Source organism: Ursus americanus, chromosome 8 (genome assembly GCF_024610735.1).
Source record: "Ursus americanus isolate L20-20 chromosome 8, mUrsAme1.1.p, whole genome shotgun sequence".
Classification (NCBI taxonomy): Eukaryota; Metazoa; Chordata; class Mammalia; order Carnivora; family Ursidae; genus Ursus; species Ursus americanus.
The window spans coordinates 29319528-29339323 of record NC_142134.1 but is presented as its reverse complement, the minus strand read 5'-3'; the positions used below and the strand labels follow the sequence as shown (position 1 = coordinate 29339323).

The window sequence follows — 19796 nt, the reverse complement described above, 5'->3', positions numbered from 1 at the left end:
AAATATTTTTGTTTTTTATGTAGTGGCCTCTTAGCTAGTGTTTATTCTCTAGCTTTAAAATAATGAAGACAGAAATACAAATGAAGAGAAATTCTTTATCAACATCTGCCTGGTATTTAGGCATATCTGCAGAAGAGGGGGCATAAGGTGAATTACATAGCAGATTGGGTTAGGGAAAAGTGATTCCTTGCCCTTGACCTTGTATTGCAATCTTATCGTGACTCAGATCTCACCCTTTATTCTGAAAAGAATTTTATTTTCCCAGTTGGGCTTAGCCTTGAGAAAGTTTTAGAGAGGATTAATATCACAGAACACAAAGTCATTTTGTTGTGTCTGTAAGGGCAGTATTTAAGTAGTTTTTAAAGACCCTTTGCATCTTTTAACAATTGGTTTGTCAGATGGGCAGCTTCCTTTGGCTCTAAGTCTCAGAATCAGAACATGCACAAGACATCAGCTGGAATTCCATAGAATGCCAGTATTGTTCAAAACAGCCTCCAAAGTTTTAAGAATCTTTAGGGAAGAAAAACACATTTTTAGAAGGCTACCAAGAAGTCTTTCAGCAAATGCCTCAATTTGCATATTTTGTTTTCAAAAATATTCTCATCCATGTTGAAAGTAATGCAATATGAAATATTCCCTTAATTATAAAACCCAGTATATCAGTGTCTCAAAAGTAATTTTTATCAGTGTCTCAAAAATAATTTTTAACAATTTTAGTACTTTGACTATGTATTTGTTTCTTGAACAAGATTCCTGTGAGTGAGCAAAAGTGAACTGTTTGGTTCATGTGAGCATTTGAGGTGGTGCTGTATGAATCCTTCAAGGGGCAATCTGTGATGGAAAATGTACTTGGGCCGCAACCTAAGCTCTAAGTGGCACATCCTTTGATTAAGGAAAATAGACAAATAGGGAGTTCCCAACACCTTAGAACCAACTAAGGAGGGTGTGGAGGAAAATAGAGAAATGCTGTCATTGAATTTTGGAATTTTGCCTGAAATTAGGCAAGAGAAACAACAATTGCAAATGATTAGAAATGGAAATAATAAAAGAAAGTCCAGGCCCAGGAAAGCATCTGTAGGTTTAATGATCTAGGAAACAAGGCAGTGCTTTACAGGGCTTTTATTTCCTTGCTCTACTGGCTAACTCAGGATGTCTGAACACTCATTTGGACTCAGAAAGCGTCTGCTTTAATATTAATACAGTGATTATTATTAGGTATAATTTAGCTATCGCCAAGCCAGTGATAATGTGAATCTCACCTTGTTGGCAAAGTGGAGCACCTGGTGCCTGGACACACAGGCGTATTCATACTGTACTTCCTGGCTGACTCATAGAGGGAAAGATATCTGACCACACAAATCCTGCAATGAGGCATCCTGACTCCCACAAGAGAAAGTGGGCAAAAAGCATCATATATCCTCGTAAGACGATAATATAGATTGTGTATGCCCTCAGCAATAGGAGCTTTGCAGTTTCCAACTTTTGTTTTCTGAAAAGAGAGCTCCCATCTCTCACTTTGCAGACCAAAGTACAGGCCTGGACCTAGAGTTTCTGCCTAGCTTAACCCTTAAATACATGAACATAGAACCATTCATTTTGTTATTTCAGTGCTTATTGGTTCAAGGAGGTGATCTCTCTCTCTCTCAGTACACTTTTTTTTCTTATTTTTTTTTTTAAGATTTTATTATTTGTCAGAGAGAGAAAGAACACAAGCGGCAGGCAGAGGGAGAAGCAGGCTCCCCACTGAGCAGGGAGCCCCACGTGGGGCTCCAACCCAGAACCCTGGGATCGTGACCTGAGCCGAAGGCAGACGCTTCACCGACTTAGCCACCCAGGCGTCCCTCAGTACACTTTTTTTTTTTAAACCAGGAGGAAATCCACAAATCTATAATTGTAAGTAGATTTCCCCTAAAGACAGGAGCCTAGGAATGATTTCACAGGAGAGGAGAGGGCTCAGAAAAGGCTTCGTTCAATGAGTGAAACTGGGCTGGATACTGTACATAACTAGGCGATCATCAGGCAGACGTGGGATGAAGGGGGGACATTTCCTGCAGTATCTGGTGAGCTGGCTGAGCTGGAGAATAGCAAGTAGTTAGGAGCGGTAACCATCTCATTGTAGGTTAGGAGGATTAAGTGAGATAATTAATGAAAAACGCCGTATAAACGTTAGTTATGTGTGTAATAGTTATTCATGGAGCCATAGTTTGAGCTGTACCACATTCATAAATACATTACCAATTTAATGTATATTTCTGTTTTTATAACTAATTTTTTGGAGCAGTCTAAACTAGTTGTTTACCAGACAAATTAAAGTATTAGTAAGCTTAAATTCATGTTTTAGCATTGTCCTTTCTTGGACCTCCATAAACAAAAAAATAACTGGTTAAAAATATAAGTCAGTTATCAAGCAACACTTATTTTCCTATTAGCCTTTTAAAGAATGGGAATCTGACATTGAGAGATAATGCACACAGATGATCAATTTAATACAATAAAATATACCATCTGGTTACAAAGACAGCTATAGGCTTTGAAATTACTTTTTTGGCTTAGGAAACTTGATAATAAGAGACAGACTATGGAAGAAGTGACCTACTGGGCAGACACAGTGATTTCCGGGTTACAGTAGAGAACTGTGTGTGATGGCGGACTTCATACGTGCTGTTATTGCGTAACTCTACAGTGTCCCTGGTACTTGCAGTTTGCTTTAGTATTTATTACAAGAGCTGGCATTTTACTGTAATGTATAAAGAGATAGCTTATCTGGAACATCTGCAAGTATAGTAATGATGCTGCATTATATGCAAGGATGAGTTTTGGTCTGTGTGTTGGTCAGAAATATTTACTGGATGTCCCTCAATGCAAAGTCCAGTTCTAGGGACCAAGAAATTGATAGCCCTTCACATTTCCCAGAGGACAGTTTGGGTGCAGATTATGGGTGCAGATTTGTGATCAGGTTTTTCCATCCAATGGGAAATACTTTACCGATAAGACATAGGGAATACCAATAAGATAAAATAATCAAGGAAAAATCCCCTAAAGATGTAATGGAAAGTGTTACTCAGTGACTATGATAAGTGTCTAGTGCTGAGATAACCCCATTGACATTTTCTAATGTACTTTTTACTCATTAATATCACTGCACCCTGGTATAACCCTATCCCACTTGGGGAACTGCATATGTTTTCATGTAAAAAGTGCATGTCCCAATGGGCATTTTGACAGGGGAAGCCAAATTTACCAAGAAACTTCATAGCATGAATTCACTATAGTCTAATCTTCTACACCTGGGATCCTTGATCATAAAATTATACATAAAATTTTATATCTGTATTTTTTTTTCTGGAAGAAAAATCCTTTGTGTCCATTAGAACCCTCCAAAGGAAAAAAGTAATACTTAAAAAATTCAGTTTTTACCGTACAGACCCTTGGTCCTTCATTCAACAGACATTTAAGTATCCTACTTATAATTTATGCTCCACACTACCGTAGGTCCTAAGGTACAGCACAATGAACAAGTCCAGTCCTCTGTATTTCCTGGACTTATTGGCAAGTGGGGGGTGTGGTGTGGGGTACTTCAAGCCAGTAAAATGATAGTCATTGCAGTACAGTGGTACAGAGCAAAAAATCTTATTCCAGGGAGGATTCCCAATTTGAGTAATGTTTGAGGGAAGACCTAAAATATGTACTGGAGTTTTCTGGGCATAAAGTGGAGACAGCAGGTATTGGGGGTGTAGGGGTGGTAAGGAGACAGTACTTTCAGAGACCCAAATGCCAGAACTGAAGGATTATCAGTATATATTTTCAGCCCCTTTCCAAATTTCCTTTCCAGGTAATTTTCGCCTCTTTAATCAGAAATATTAATAAAGCCACATGCTCTGTTAGGAACAAAATGTTAGAGGTAGTGATGAAATAGCAGATTTTTTTTCATTTCCATAAAATCTTAAGTGTTTTAACAATGAATAAGTGTATTATATGTGTGCATTTACTCCTATACTTTAATAAAATAAGCACATATTAAATTATATAATATGTGAATTTTTTTAATAGCCCTCCTACATAAGACTTAATAATAGTCATTTCTCGAAATTAATAGAAAAACAAAACAACTATTACTCTTCTATTTTATAAAAAAGTATCAAATTTATTTTGTAGCTGGTTTCATTTTTAAATTAGAGCCATTGGGCACTTCTTGTAACAAAATTCTTTATCGGAAGTAGGGAAAACAGTAATGAGCTATTCAATCCTGACAGTGAACAAAATTGTGGGGTCATCCATTTATAAAAGCCATTCTTCATGGTAAAAAGTTTACAACAACCATTACTCTTAATATTGAATCCCAGTAACATGCAAATTTGTGATCAGACTTCTATTTTCACTTATTTGTATGTGAACATTCCCTTATCTTTTTGATGATAAGCATGAATTTACTGAGAAAATTATAAGTATGCAATGCTTGATGTTTCTTATGTGAAACTAACTGAAGTTGATGAAGAATCAAGGCTACAATTATTTTCGTAAGTGAATGTGTTAATCATACCAAAAGTCTCACTTGACAGAACTATATAAATGATCTTTTCTGCATTTAACGCAGAACCTGCATGCACACGAGGCATCTGGCTATTACAGTTTTCTGTTACGACTGAACAGGCAAACAGTGCTCCGTGTGTTAGGGCATAAAAGGAGGATATCTGTGCTGTGTTCCACAACAAAGTCTTAATTTTGTCTTTCATTTTCATCTCTAAAACTACCAGGAACTAATTATGTCACATCTAGATTCCTACACCTACTTGCAGCTTTTCTCCAAACCCACTTTTCTTCCTATACTGATTCATTCTTCATAAAACTGCCTAAGAAGTCTTTATGAAATTAAACTTTTCGTTCTTGTACGAGAGCCCTGTTTCAGGCAGCCTTCTCTATTACATGTAGGGTACTCTTGGAAAAGGGGTGATGGGGTTGTTGCAGAAGGAGATGTTATCATTTATTGAGCAGTGATTTTGTGCCAAGAACTGTTTCCTCTGAGTAACAGGTATGTAGTATCTCATTTATTCGTTACAACAACACTTTGAGCCTAGGTACTATTATTACCCCCCTTTTACTAATTAACTCTTGGGAATGTAGTAAATGGTAGAGCCAGGATTCAAATGCAGTCAGCCACCGTTCAGCCTCCTTGGGGCACTCCAATACCAAAACTCGATGAATGTAAGTCCAACGACACACCTGCATGTAACAAAGGGCATCTTCTCTGGTGACATATTTCCAGCAGTTTTGTACACAGTTGATCCCAGCATTGGCCAGCTTAAGTCCAATGAACGTCAGTGAGGCCAAAGCATGTCATTTGGGATATGCTTGATGATTGCCATCAATTAAATTGGAGATCTTAGCTTTTATCCACTTGTTTTAATTTTCTTCTTTCCACTCATTTTTATGAAGTACAGGAAAATATTTCCATGATTGTACGGACACTACCAAACAGCAGAAATGGTACATTGCTGAAGCTGACCGGGCTGGTCAGTTACGTGTGTGCAGCGAGCACCTTTACGTGCTAAATTTAAAATGTTTCTCGAGTAGATGTACAAAATGATGTGAACAGATGCTTGTGGTAAGAGACACGTTCGTGATTATGGATTGTTTGAAATAGTCACTACACTGAATCCTTAGTCTTGAAAGGCCAAGTATTTCCATGCCCTTCTTGTAATTTTACTTACCTGATGTGTTTTTTCAAACTCCCGTTCAGTACTTAACGATTTCAGCCAGCCGGTTGATTCTCACTTCACCAGGACCCTGATTATTCTTGCTGTTACACTCTTCCTTCTTGAGATTCTGCGTGCTGACATCGAATCCAGGCACGGAAGGCCCCTTGACCTCCTTCTTCCCCAAGGCCTTCTCTAGCATGCGCAGCACCCGGCATCTGCTGAATCGTTGGGACACTGTCTGTGCCACTTGATTGAATGCGCTTGGAACCATTCTCCAATGATTAATTTTAATCTGTGTGATTCCTCATTTATGAAATTATGTAGAAAGTTCTTTGAGGCAAAACTTTTCTTTGCATCCTCCCGAAGGCCTCAGAGTACCGTGTACTGTTTATGGTAGCTACCCCACACACTTTGGGTGAACTCCGTAATACCTCCCAATCCCAGCAAATAATCAGTGGTGGAAGAAAAGATTATTGAAATACCTTCCCTCCATTACACACAATTTATGTTTTTTGAGTTTTTTTAATTTAATTTTTTAGCCAGTTATTTCCTATTCCAGACTCACTGTATCTTACCTAGAAAATTGAAGTTTAGTGTAACATAATAATTTGTTATTTTTGTTTTCTAATATATCCATGAATAATATTCAGTGCTGATGAGAGTACAGGAAGACTGGGGCATGGGCTCTACTGGTAGATTTATGCATTGATGCTACTTTGTTGGAAATCGCTTTGTCACTGTGAATCAAGAGCCTCAAAAAATTAAGTTCCAGTGATTATACCAGACATCCATCTTTGGGGAAATAATCAGAGATATTGATGCAAGGCACAGTTTTTTGATTGATAGTAGCAAAACCTTAAAAAGCAACTCAAGTAAACAGGAAATTGGGCTCAATAAATTCTATGCAACAGGCACTAAAAATGGTGTCGTAGAATATTCAGTGGGGCAGGGTATTGTTTAGAATATGATTTTTAAAAAGCTCTCTCCCAAACTACATACACTGTGGTCACAATTTGTGTTAAAGAAAGGGGTACACATTCACCGTAAGTAAAACAAAATGTACCCAAAATGTAAAAAGTTATTCCCTCTGGATAGGGGAATGACAGGTGATTATTATGGTATTCTTTATGCTTCTTTATGTCTTCCACAAATATTCTACAAGAGGATATAATACTACAATCAGGAAAAAATGCTATTTTTTTAAAAGTGGAAAACTTTTTGTAAACTATAGGTGTGCAGTCATCCATCTGACTCGTATTTATTAAGTACTCTTTCCATGACAGTTTCACATATCCGTGAAAAAGAGCAATTGCCTAAAAACAGAGCTACTGCTTTGGATTCTCTCGTCAGCATAATTTTTTCATATGTCTAACAGACCATGTGAGTGTTCCCATGTCATAGGCCCATGTTTATTTACTGGCACGGTTTGTTTGCAAAGCTGTCTGAAAGCTGCCTGCAGTGCAAGGGTGTCTAGACTCGTGCTTTCGGTATAGCATTTGATTTCTTTCTTTCACAAGTGTTCAGAAAAGAAAACCTGAATTGTTAGGATTCTAGTTTTCACAGAATCCTGTTAGTGTTCTTTGCTTTTGACATGGCACACCTCCTTTTGTAATCTGCCCTTGGTGAGATTACGGGAACACTAGCTGCCCCCAGCCCGGATCGCCTCAGATCTGCATTGTCATGTTCTCCAAGTTGTGATCACGTGTGCACAAGGCAGTCTTTGTGAACTTTTCAACGTGTAGAGGTGGTAGCTTTCAATTCCATCTTAGAAGCCTACTGGGCAAAGTTCTTTGGACAAAGTTCATCCCTTCTTGTTGCCCTGCCGTGGAATAGCTTGGGCTAGTCACCCTTTCAAGGTAAGTTTTGCCCAGCTTTTATATACTCTTATCTGGGAGAGAAGTATCAGCAGAGCTCCATGATGCCTCTGAACTGACTGTAACGTGCTCTCCGTAAAATCAGAGTTCTCCTTCCTGTTCCAGTGCCTTCCCAATTCCTTAATGCCCCTGCCCTGGTGTCTGCTTCGGTGCACTGTCCTTAAGCACAGTGACTTACTGTCTTTCCTCCCTATTGGTGAACCTTTCTGGACCTTCCTTAGAACAGAGCTTTTTCTTTAACCTTTAATTTGTGCCTTTCTTAATGGAGTTTACTTTAACTCTTCTTTGGGTTATCAGCTTCCAGTTCCAGAAGGTCATTTCTCATAACCTAGTCACTGACGTTTTTAACATTTTCCAGATGAAATCTGTACCGTATTTGACAACTACTCAGTGATGGAGCTCAGATTGGAATTCAAGTTGTTGGATTCCCAGACTTGGGTACCTGTGAGACCTTGCTGGGAAGGGCAAGTGCTGTCATTTGAGAGTACCCACAGTATTCTCTGCTCTTCAGTTGTGCTGTATTTTTCGGCAGTTCCCTCTTTTTGGGGGTAGTAGAAAAGTATGAGGCAGTTTTCCATTATGGCTCCTCCAACCCCCCCACCAATCCACTATGACTGCTGTGAAGTACATTTTCCCCCCTGTGTACAGAGAGCAAGATAGAGAGCAGGAAGGCAGGGGAGAGGGAGAGGGAGCAGCAGACACCCCCGTGAGCAGGGAGCCCGAGGTAGGGCTTGATCCCAGGACTCTGAAATCATGACCTGAGCCGAGGGCAGGCACTTAACTGACTGAGCCATCCAGGCACCCCTAAAGTGCTTTTGAATACAGGGCAGTAAATATGAAAAAATTGTTCTTACAATTTTTCATATTTGAACTTTGCTGGAGAACAAGCAAAGATTTTGTTGAGCTTTGAAGCACATGTGTGGAGGGACAGAGAAATAGACTTGTTGACAAATGACCCCTAAGTAATTATTTATTTTTCATTATAATTAAATATTCCCAAATAAACTGTATATGTCAGTGTGCTGAAAATAATGGAGGTTTTTTTAAGAAAATGTATATATTATTATGTGTAAATGTATTTTATGAAAACAACTTTATTTTTCTAGTTATATAAATGATATATTCACACGGTAAGAGTTACAGAATACAGAAGAGTATAAAACACAAAATAGTGGAATTCACCTGAAGTTCTAGCGCCTATTGATAACCACAGATAAGATTTAATAATCGGGTTCTCTTTTTTATTAATACAGAGTTCACTTACAAGCTCAGACAGATTTTTACATGTAAAATCGTACCATTCCTGTGTTGTGTGACCTGCCTTTTCTCCTCTGCAGTATCTTTCCACATCAGTAAACAGAAATCTTTATCAGTTCATTTAATGTCTTCCGTTTTTTGGATATGCCATAATTTCTTTGACTTCCTTGTTACAACTTTTAGGTTGTCTCTAAATTTGGCCACCACTGACAGTTTGGGTACATCATTGCGTGTATAATTTGAATACTTTACCAATTTTCCTTTTTAGATGTAGAGTTTCTGAGTCAAATCGTAAGATATTTTCATTTTTTAGACACATTTCCAAGCTGCCATAAACATTACAAACATTTTTAACAGCATGGTACCATGAACTTTCATACTGGCTACTTCTTTGCAACTTGTATTCGCCTTTCGCTACCACAGCTGGTTGTGGTTTCTCGCAGTACTAAAATCTGAACTTTCCAAAGGAAACCGTTTTTGGTTTGTTAGGACAGTTGATTCAGCAGCTATAAACTGCATGGTTGTATTTTATGTTTTTCTTTCTTTAAGCTAATGACAACATGCGAAGCAGAAGAGAATGAGTTTTACTGTTAGAAGTACAATGAGAACTGTCATGGTTTTCTGTGATTGCTGGAGTTTGTTTTCTGGGTGAGAGGCTGCTGGGATTCCTCTTTTCTTTCTCCTAGAGCCGTAACACAGGATGTGTACTACGTGTCATCTGAGAATTCCATAACGTCTAGTCCTGTGGGCAGCAGGCTTCCCCGTTGAGGTATCAGACACCTCATGATTATTCCTTGCCGTTCAGGCAAAGGGTCTTCTGATGTGGGGAGGCCCCCTTTTCCTCATCCCCTCCGTCCCCTTCAGCCCATGCCCCCCCCCCCGCCCCAGCCTTCCAGTGTCTCGTAGCTGCTCACCTGACTTAAGAATCTATTTTATCTTCTCTTCTCTCTCCGATACCGGTCCCTTTTTACCTTCTGTCACAGTTACTTAGTTCTCCTCAAGGGCGGTGTCTATGGGCTTTTTCTGTTTGTGACTTCTGTGCAAACTGTACTAACTCCCTTAGTAAAAATCCTTTGCTCAGCACACAGGCTAAGTATTAAATGGCTCAAGTGTTGACAACTACACTAAGAAAGCCTGTACTGCTCTTAGGTTTTTCTGCTTTCACTTTACCTCTAATACTTCTGGTCACCAAATGTGTGTGTGTGTGTGTGTGTGTTGGGGGGGAGGGATTCTACCGTCCAGCAATTCTGTGACACCAGCTAGGTGTCCTGCAGTTTAACACAGTTCTGACTCTATGTACCTGGAGACAGTATCAGATCCCACAGGTTAAGGGCTCAATCCCACAAAACCGCCCCCCACTCCAGACACTGATCACAAGTAGTAGATCCCCAGGTTACCCACAACTTTTGTCTAACTTGACGACAAATCAGAGGCTCCCATAACTAACCTCTTTCTCCTTAGATTCATTGATTTGCTAGAACGGTTCACAGAACTCAGGGAACATATAAGTTTGCCTTTTACTTATTAAAGGATATGATAAAAGGATGCAGGTGAACAGCCAGATGAAGAGATACATAGGGAGAGGTCTGGGAGGGTCCCAAATGCAGGAGCCTCTTCCCGGTGGATATGGGGCATGTCCCTCTCCTGGTATGTAGATGTGTTCACCAACTGGAAAGCTTTCAAACTCCATACTACTGGGATTTCGTGAGGTTTCCTCACGTAGGCATGATCAGTAGACTCCATTTCCAGCCCCTTTCCCCTCTCTAAAGAAGTGGGAAGTGGGACTGAAAATTCCAAGCTCATAATCATGGCCTGGTTTTTCTGAGGACCAGCCAGCATCCATGAGCCCAGCCAGAGTCGCCTCATTAGAACAAAGATGCTCTTCGTGCTCTAATCACGTAGGAATTCACACGGGTTTCGGGAGCCCCGTGTCAGGGACTGGGGAGGAAGACCAAATAGAGATTTCTTATTATAAAGCACAAGATCACAGTCACTTAATGTTACTTTTTTCAGGACCATTTGTGTTTCTTTGCCAATGTTTTTGTTTTTACTCTACTGTGGGGAAAAGATAGATCTTGGCCTAAATTACTGGTTTACTGGAACAGAACCTCTTAGCATTTTAAAAAATTAGTTTGATAGTTCCTATACTAATATTTATATTACCAAGCTAATTGTATCATTAGTTAGTTTAACAGCACCTCAGCTGTTAAACTTGTCATTTGGTTTGCTTATGTTGACTTGTTTTCTCCCCCATGTTTAATATTTAAGTTTTGTTTTTTTTTTTTAAATCCTACTCTCTTCTTCTTTTTTAATTATGGCAATTATACTTAGAAGAATCCAGCTTGTTAGCCACATGAGAATACAGGACACATGTTGGTTTCTTGTAAAGGTAAAGTTGACACTGAGTACCTAAGGTATGCTAAGTACTTTAATTTAGCCAGCTTTTATTTTCACAACAGTCTTTTAAAGAGTTATTTATAATCAGTAGTTGGGGCTTCAGGAAGACCTTACCTCAAGAAACTGTAATACACTTTTTAAATCAGAGCCACCTAGCCTCAAGGAGACAGTGTAACTTGGTTATATTTCTCTCTAAACTTGACTGTAACTTGGTTGTCCTAGTAATGACACTCCTGAAAAAAGGATATATCAAGGAGAAGAGAGATCTCACAGCCCTGAACACCTAAATAATGGAGAGGTACTTTGAGCTCATTCAAGCATTTCTTAAGAGAGAAGGAGCTTCAGCTAATTCCTTCATCCGGAGAAAAAAGAGGAACTACGCAGGGCCCAAGGCCTCCTGAAAACAGTGGCCCCACCCCAAATCTGTATCACTGTCAAAGCCAGAGCCCCTTCTCCAGACCACACTGCCATCGCCACTGAGCAAATATTTTACAGTACTACCTAATGAGTCTGCTGGCTTACCTATTCTTAGACCTGAAACAGAATGATAGCCAAGAAAATAGTTAATTGAACCTCCAATAAGCCATGCTTCCTAATTCGGGGCCCTTGTACAGTTCCAGCCTTGTCCCTTATCTTTTGACTTAAAAAAAATGTCTTCGTTCATGTGCATCTCATGAGTCTGTTAGCGGCAGCATTTATAACCATTTAATCCAGGTGTCTAGAGTGGAGTGGTGGTCCTGATGTTTAGTTACTAGACACAGGGTACCACACGCAGTGACAATTCACTTGGCATTTCCAAGCTATGCAACGCCTTTCCTTGTCAGTCAGTGTTTTGGATGGGAACTGAGGTTTAGCCAGAGTAACTCTGGAAGCTCCCTTTACTATTTCACATTTACAGTGCACATCTGATACAGTTCTGTTGGTACAGCTCTGAATTATGCACTATCTATAGGAAAATTTTAATGCAGGCCTCTCTTCTGTATCAACTAGCAAACCTTTAGATTATTGCTCTCTGAAATTTGTGAATATGTATTATATGACACAAAGTTAACATAGATTTTTAGATCAGGCAAAACATGCTCAAAAGCAACAAAGTATTATCCCTAAAAAAATTAAATGTTCTGGGCAAAAGAAAAGAATTGTCCATGGTACTACCATCTTCGATTCATGTATTAGATACTTCCATTGTTGTTGTTTTAATAATTTGAACATATTCCAGAGGGCATAATTTTTTAAAATATTTCATAAATCCTTCTTTGAGAAGATTATAAAAGAACATCACAGTATCCATTCTTTATTGCAATAAAACACTGAGCATGCCACAGTCAGTGGAGAACAACTTTAGAAGGAGAAAACACACCTTTTTTATCTTTCAGGGGAGAGGGGTTAATTGATTCCATCACTCTGCCACTCATAACTTTAAATTTGTTTTAAAAGCATAACAGAAGATACATCTGATTGGAACAGACTGGGAAACTGCGGTAGATGGGACATGGCAAGGTGAAAGTCAGAGAGACCCATTGTACTCACCACCCCTTCCTGCCTAGAAATTCACTTTCCAGGGCCCTTCTGTTCTGTGTACAAGTCTCAGAGGACCTTTATATTTTGCTTTAGTAATTGGGTAGACTTTTATTTTATTAGGTGACAAATACAGTTTCTAGGTAAAGAAAATGTAGGATAAAATAGGAATTTTCACTTACTGACTTTCACAAGGTCAACATAGCAAGTCTTTAGAGTAAACTCATATGATGGTGAAGAGTACGTTCTTGTAAATCTATAATGCTATGTAATGTAAATCTGTAGCATAGTGTCAGGAAATTATATTTGAAGACGATATATGAAAATATATATATAATGTATTTTAACCCTAATTTACTATAAAATAGTAGTAACTAACACTGATACTGTGCTTTTTCTGTATGAAATACTATCTTAGTGCTTTACACATGCATATCCACAATTGGCAGAATCCAAAAACATCTCTGAAAACCAAGAGCATTTTTCATAAATTTACCTGAACTCATTTGGTGGTAAAACATGACCTGAATTTATCTGAGGCTATTTATAGTCTTTATTTATCCTATTTAACTTGAGTATTCATTTACTTCCACAGAAATATTAATGTGTTTGATTATAAAGTACTGCCCTAGATCCTGCTAGTTCTGCATGTTATTTGGCCTCCGTATTCACCATTTTACCTTTCTAAAATTAAAAAAATAATCTGAATTGCAAAATATATTTGGCCAGAAAATAACAACAGGAAAGATTTGGGCCCATTACTCTTTTATCCTCATAGCAGTGCTGTAAGATAGGTACTGTTCTTTTCCCTTTTTTATAGAACGAGGAAACTGAGGAGAAAGAGACAAGTAGGGGACAAGGTCATTTGGCTGTTGGGAGTGGAACCGGGGGGCGCCTGGGTAGCTCAGTCCTTAAGTGTCTGCCTTCGGCTCAGGGCGTGATCCCGGGGTCCTGGGATGGAGCCCTGCGTTGGGCTCCCTGCTCAGGGGGAAGCCTGCTTCTCCCTCTCCCACTCCCCCTGCTGGTGTTCCCTCTCTTGCTGTGTCTCTCTCTGTCCAATAAATAAATAAAATCTTTAAAAAAAAAAAAGAAAAAAAAAGAGTGGAGCTGGGATGTCAGCCCAGGGATCTGGCTCCTGAGTCTGTTCTCAGAACCAGCTTGACTTGCTTGGGATGTTGACACAAGTTGGGGATTTAATCCTGGATTTCTGTGCCCCACTCCTAATAATTTCTAATTATTAATTTCTAGACTTTTTAATTGGGAGACAATACAAGTGTACAAAGTTATTGATACTTGCATTCTTTTTATATTCCCTGTCCCCATGCCTGGCCTAACCAACATTCTATACATAGCTTTCAAAAAAGGTTCTACTTTAATCACATATCACGTTATTTGGTCCTCATCTGCTTCCCTGTTTTCTGAATTTAAATTTAAATTTTATTATATTTGTATCATTTTTACACATTTTTATAGCCTGCTTGAAAAATCGCTATACCACATCAGAACCAAAAATTAACCAATTAAATTACAGTGACAATTTAATAAACCAGTGAGAAAGCAGGACGAATGATAAATTCTTTTCCAAGATGATGGTTCCAAGTTATTGCTTCAGACCCTTTAGTGGTTTCTGTGGTAAATTTCTCAAGAAGGAAGGCTTATTGTGGACAAAGTATTCTTTGCCCATTTTCTCATTTTTGTTACATTTCATCCTCTGACAATTTCTCTTTATTTGCTGCATATTTATAATGAAATTCACATGATTTTGTGAGTTTGCAATGAATGTTGCAGTTGTGTACAGTAAAATAGCTTCAGAATTACTGAAGGATGAAGCTAGTGTACTTTCAAAAATTTCTATAGGTTCTCAAAATTTATTTCCAAATAGTCATCTTACAGCTTTAAGACACAGAAGTAGCTATTATATTTGTAATCTTCGAGTTCTTTCCTGTCGTTTTGCCTCACATGGAATATTCTGAGTACAAGAACATGGAATTTATAGTGAAAGGAGAGAGTGCTATACTTTTAACTGAATAAACATCTGTATTGAATTATAAGTGATTTATTTTGTCTCTTTAAAGCAGCATCTTCTTTATTTTTGGTTTAGGGAAGAACTGTGGGGGTGGAGGGCTTTGGGAAAGGTATTGAGATTTTTCTTTGGTTAATTTTAAGAAAAGTCACTAGCTTGTATCATGTTATTTGGCCTGAGTCTACAAAGCATTCCACATATTTTCCAGCTTCACTGATGTGGTCAAAATAAATGTTGCATGAAGTCAATGTTGTGTGCACTTAAAAATACAAACAGCCTAGTCTTGATTTTCAATGGAAAAAAAAAATCTTGGTTACTTTTTTATGAGATATGCATCTTTGTTCCTTTTATTAGAAACTTTGAAATTGTTTTAGGTTTGAAACAGATTTAACAGTCTTAGGTGATATCTCTGCTTAGTGTCCTATTCCTCCTTGGGTATGTTCCCAGTCCTTTTCACGGTTAATCTCTGGGTTAAGCTGAAAACATTCTAGGAAGTCTCCCTTTCAGTTACCCCTTTTTAAACCTTGTTTTTAATAGCACTTTTCTTTCTTGGCTTGCATGACATTTTATCTTTCTTTTCCTTTCTTTTTGCCGTTTGCAAAGACTCTTGGGAGGATTTGACAGATTTGGTGGAGCAAATGCGCGATGATACAGAAGGTGCGTGCCACACCAACATCTTTCAGCTTTTTTCCCTTTCTTTCTATCTTTTTTCTTTCTTTCCTTTTCCTTTCTTTTTTTAGTTTCTAACCACCTTTTGATTGTTTTCCATAAGCCAGACTGTCAGCTTTAGGTTTTATTTCCCATGGCAATAACTGGAGTAGTAAAAATTATTTGCCAGATTTTCCATACAGGTACTTCATTCATACAGGATTAGGGTTTTCAGAATCTTGCATTTAAAATCTTTTTCCTTGTGGTTCCAAGTACAATGTCATAAGTATATGTTTGTGCTGTTCCTTTAGGATATTTGTTAGATAACATGTTTTAAGGGCACTTCATTTCAAGATATATCAAATTTTTCTATGGCTGTTTTTTTTTTTTCATTTATTTGTTGGGAAGATGTAAATTTTTTTTATCATTTGTGAAAATATATATTCCTGTTACTTCCACAGTAGTCAAAAACAAGCAGATCCCAGGAATCTGAAGTATCCAGTCTGGAATGTTGTTCAGATTTGTAGATTTCCATAACATTCAGCACTTTCAGCTTGGTCCTGTAATAGCACATTTCTTTCTGGTGGAATTACTTTCAAAAAGTAGCACATATGTTCCAATCTATGAAGGTTCCCCAAACCAGGAATTGTTTCTTCTGTAATCGGCACCTAACTTTAGAAAGCTCAAGGTAATTTACACATTTTATAATAAAAATAGAAAAATTGAAGTTTGGCTCCACTTTACTGGATCGTTTTACATTCTCCCACTTTGCCTGGGCACTAAGGGTCCCCCAGTTTCAGCACACACTCTCCTAGCACACACACATCCCCACCCTGCGTGCAGACCAGCCTTTTCATTGCCTGTGCGTGAGTGCGTCAGCCTCCTCTCTAGCCGGGCTCCTGCAGTATTCCACCTGGAGCATTTACTGCCCTCCTCTCTCCCCCTGCACCCCCACCTCCACCTCCAGCCACCCCTCAGTCCACATGGGAGCACCTTGAAGGAAATGCTCCTTGACAGCTATGGCCCACATCCATTTCTCCATTTGCTCAAGTCCTTAGGACTTGGAACTTAAGGCTTTTTACTTATTCTCTACTTCTTGTGTGTTTATCTCTTAGTTGAAGTGTTAAATCCTTATATGTCTTAAACTTCTAAGTGTCCATGTGAGACCTGGGGTTGGTACTGTGCTCTGTCCATTTGGTCACACCAGACAAGACTACCAATGCCCAGTAGTTTCTTCTTCAGCATTTTACTGTGAATGAGTAAATTATTCTAAGTTTCATCTCATTTCCTTTTTTTTTTTTAAGATTTTATTTATTTATTTGACAGAGAGAACACAAGCAGGGGGTGTGGCAATCAGAGGGAGAGGGAGAAGTAGGCTCCCTGCAGAGCAGGGGGAGCCCAATGTGGGACTCGATTCCGGGACCCCAGGATCATGACCTGAGCCGAAGGCAGTTGCTTAACCAACTGAGCCACCCAGGTGTCCCTCATCTCATTTCCTATAGTCAAACTGTGTCTTTATTCCATCTTTGATTCTGCCTTTATTGTAACTAGTTATGTATAATTCAATGAAAAAAAAAGTATTACATAGTTGACTGACAGTTCATAGACAAAGGAAAACAAAGAGGAGGGTGTTGATTCATTCAGTAAGTAGCATTTACTATTATGTTAGTTGCTGATGTTATTATTTACCAGGCACCATGCAAGTGTAAGATTTTTTTTTTTAAAGATTTTATTTATTTATTCGACAGAGATAGAGACAGTCAGCGAGAGAGGGAACACAAGCAGGGGGAGTGGGAGAGGAAGAAGCAGGCTCACAGCGGAGGAGCCTGATGTGGGGCTCAATCCCGTAACGCCAGGATGACGCCCTGAGCCGAAGGCAGACGCTTAACCACTGTGCCACCCAGGCGCCCCTAAAATTCCATTTCTTTAATACAAAGTACTACTTCAAGAATCAAGCCTCCTGTGAGAGATAGGCTCCTATTTTCATTTTGTTTTTGTGGGAATTTTTGTGAATGATTATTGTAGGTGAAATCAGAAAGGGAAAGAAGACGAGTTGTTACAGTGTAACACGTAAAAACCCAGAAGATGTGAACTGTCTCAATATTTTGATGATCTTACTAGATTACCAGTCACATAGTATATGATAATGTTGGTCAAGAATCTATTTACAGAAAAATCTTTCTGGAATGTAGCTTTTTTAAAAAATCAGAATGGGGGGAGGGAAATGGCTTTACTCATTAACTTTTTTGAGTCATTTCATCCCTTTTTTGTTATCATTTTCTATTTCTCTTGCCTCATTTCAGTTATGTGAAATGCTAGTTTTACTGTATATAACTTATTACATAACTTGAGTTTTTATGAATGAGTACTTGTAACAAGAATAAATATGAGTTAAGGAGTGTTGCCCAAACATAACACACTTAGCCCCTCAGGGTCTGGGATGGATCCCGGGTTCAGACGCTGAGAAAGCAGATGATGTATGTAGGCTCAAATCTTTTCAGAAGACCTTCACTGCTGAGCTGTTTCAATTCTATTTCTAGACGTGTCCTAACAATTGTCTTTTTAGTAGATAAAGTGTTAACACTAGTTTACAGCCTCCTGAAAATTTGCTTTTTAAAATAAACTCTAGGAGGTTACAGATTAGAACTGTTAGCTTTCGGGTTTTGTTTCTTTTAAATTTTGTCAAGATTAAAGTTTTTTCTGGTGAACTGATTTCTTGCAGTGATGGTTGGTTTTACAGTCAATGTGTCTGTAACTCCTGTTTAATAGAATATGAAGTGTCTTCTTAGGGTGGAAAGGTATCATGCTTTCAACACTGATCAATTATCTGGCATCTCATCTCATTATATACTATTAATTTGTGTCTAAAAGTTTGGAAGCTCACTAGAAAATTACGAAAATTAAATGAAATAATGAAAGCACATAGTTTACTATCTTTAGTTTCTCAATAAATATTAATTCCTTGCTGTACTCAATTACTAGCCTCTTAAACAGACTCTGAATTTGCAGTTTCCCAGGTTACCACCCATCTCTCTGAGCATTGAAATGGTTGGGACGTTACTTGTATTAGGGAAATAATATACCTGTGTGAAATATTATTTGATCAAGATTGCTTACTGGTTCCTTGACTTATTTTCTTTTGGGTTAAGACTTACTGTCTACCATCTTGAAAAACGGAGGGAACGTATCTAAGAGATATTCTTAGCATCTAGCACTGTGTCACATAGTCATTCAGTAAAGGTTTGTTTTAAATAAAATTGTTACACTTATTTGTAGAGAACCATAATATTTTTAATAGCTAACAATGTTTTGTTCTTAGCGTGTCCAAGCATTTCTAAATACTTCACATATACAAATTTGTTTAATCTTCAAAACCCTATTATCATTTCATAGATGAGGAAAGTGAGGCCTGCAGAGTTAAGAAAGGTTCCCAGTGGAATACTGCTCAGCAATAAAAAGGAATAAACTATTGATTCAGCCAACAACTTGGATGAATCTCTAAGGAATATTGCTGGGGGTGGGGAAGCCAATTTGAAAAGTTACATACTGTGTGATTACATTTATATAATATTCTTGAAGCGTAAAACATATATAAAAATGGAAAATAGTAGTTGCCAAGGGTTAATAGAGGGTAAGGGGCTGGAGGGAAATGGGTTTGGCTTTAAAAGGGCAAGATGAGGGATCCTCGTGTTGATGGCAACATTGTACGTCTTGACTGTAATTCAGTATCAGTATCCTGGTTATGATAATGTACTCTGGTTTTGCATGATGTTACCTTTGGGAGGACTAGGTTAAGGGTACAGGAAATTTCTATTATTTCTTACAACTGCATGTGAATCTACAGTTATCTCAAAATTAAAAGTGCAAGGAAGAAGAAAAGAGGTAAGAAACTTTCCCAGAGTCGCACAGGGAAGAGTTCTAGTAGAGTTCAGACTCCCGCAGGCTTCCCCCAGACCTTGTGCCCTTAACCACTACACCAAAGTTCAAACTTATTTGACTCAAGACCCACTGTAAAAATATGTTTTCATCAAAACTCGGTACATACATCATTTATCTATATGTATCTAGAAGATAGTTTCGTAAAACAAGACATGACCTTACTATAGGGGACATAGTAAATGAATTTTATACTGCACGAAGGGGTGTGACCTTTAGTTTGAAAAATGCTGTAGCTACTCATATATAAGAAAAAGAGCTTTTCCTGAAATGACTCTTATTTTAGATTCTGTTTCAAGCATACAATTAGTGGCATCCTCTAAAGGCTGGGCCACTAACCCTGCATCCTTCTGTTTCTCTTTAAACCATCTCCTCTGGTGAAAGCATCTAATAATTGTCAGTATTATCCTTACGCTAGTGCTTATCCAACCTCAAACTTTAATTTGT

The 19796-nt window shown here is 38.3% G+C and overlaps 1 protein-coding gene across 11 annotated transcripts in view; it reads left to right on the top strand.

Annotated features, from left to right (window-relative positions):
* Nucleotides 1-19796, top strand: part of RUFY3 (RUN and FYVE domain containing 3) — a 75244-nt gene that overhangs the window by 14973 nt on the left and 40475 nt on the right. For 7 of the 11 annotated variants that reach the window (XR_015725449.1, XM_087864100.1, XM_087864098.1 and 4 more), the window contains exon 2: nt 15369-15422. The exons of 3 other annotated variants lie outside the window; for them this stretch is intronic. Coding sequence is in view for 6 of the 8 variants with exons in the window: in XM_087864100.1 (XP_087720226.1) it covers nt 15369-15422 (54 nt within the window). In the remaining 2 variants the exon portion in view is untranslated. Of the gene's footprint in view, nt 1-7191; nt 7553-15368; nt 15423-19796 lie in introns of those variants that run through there. One more of the 11 variants, XM_045789189.2, reaches the window with a different exon arrangement.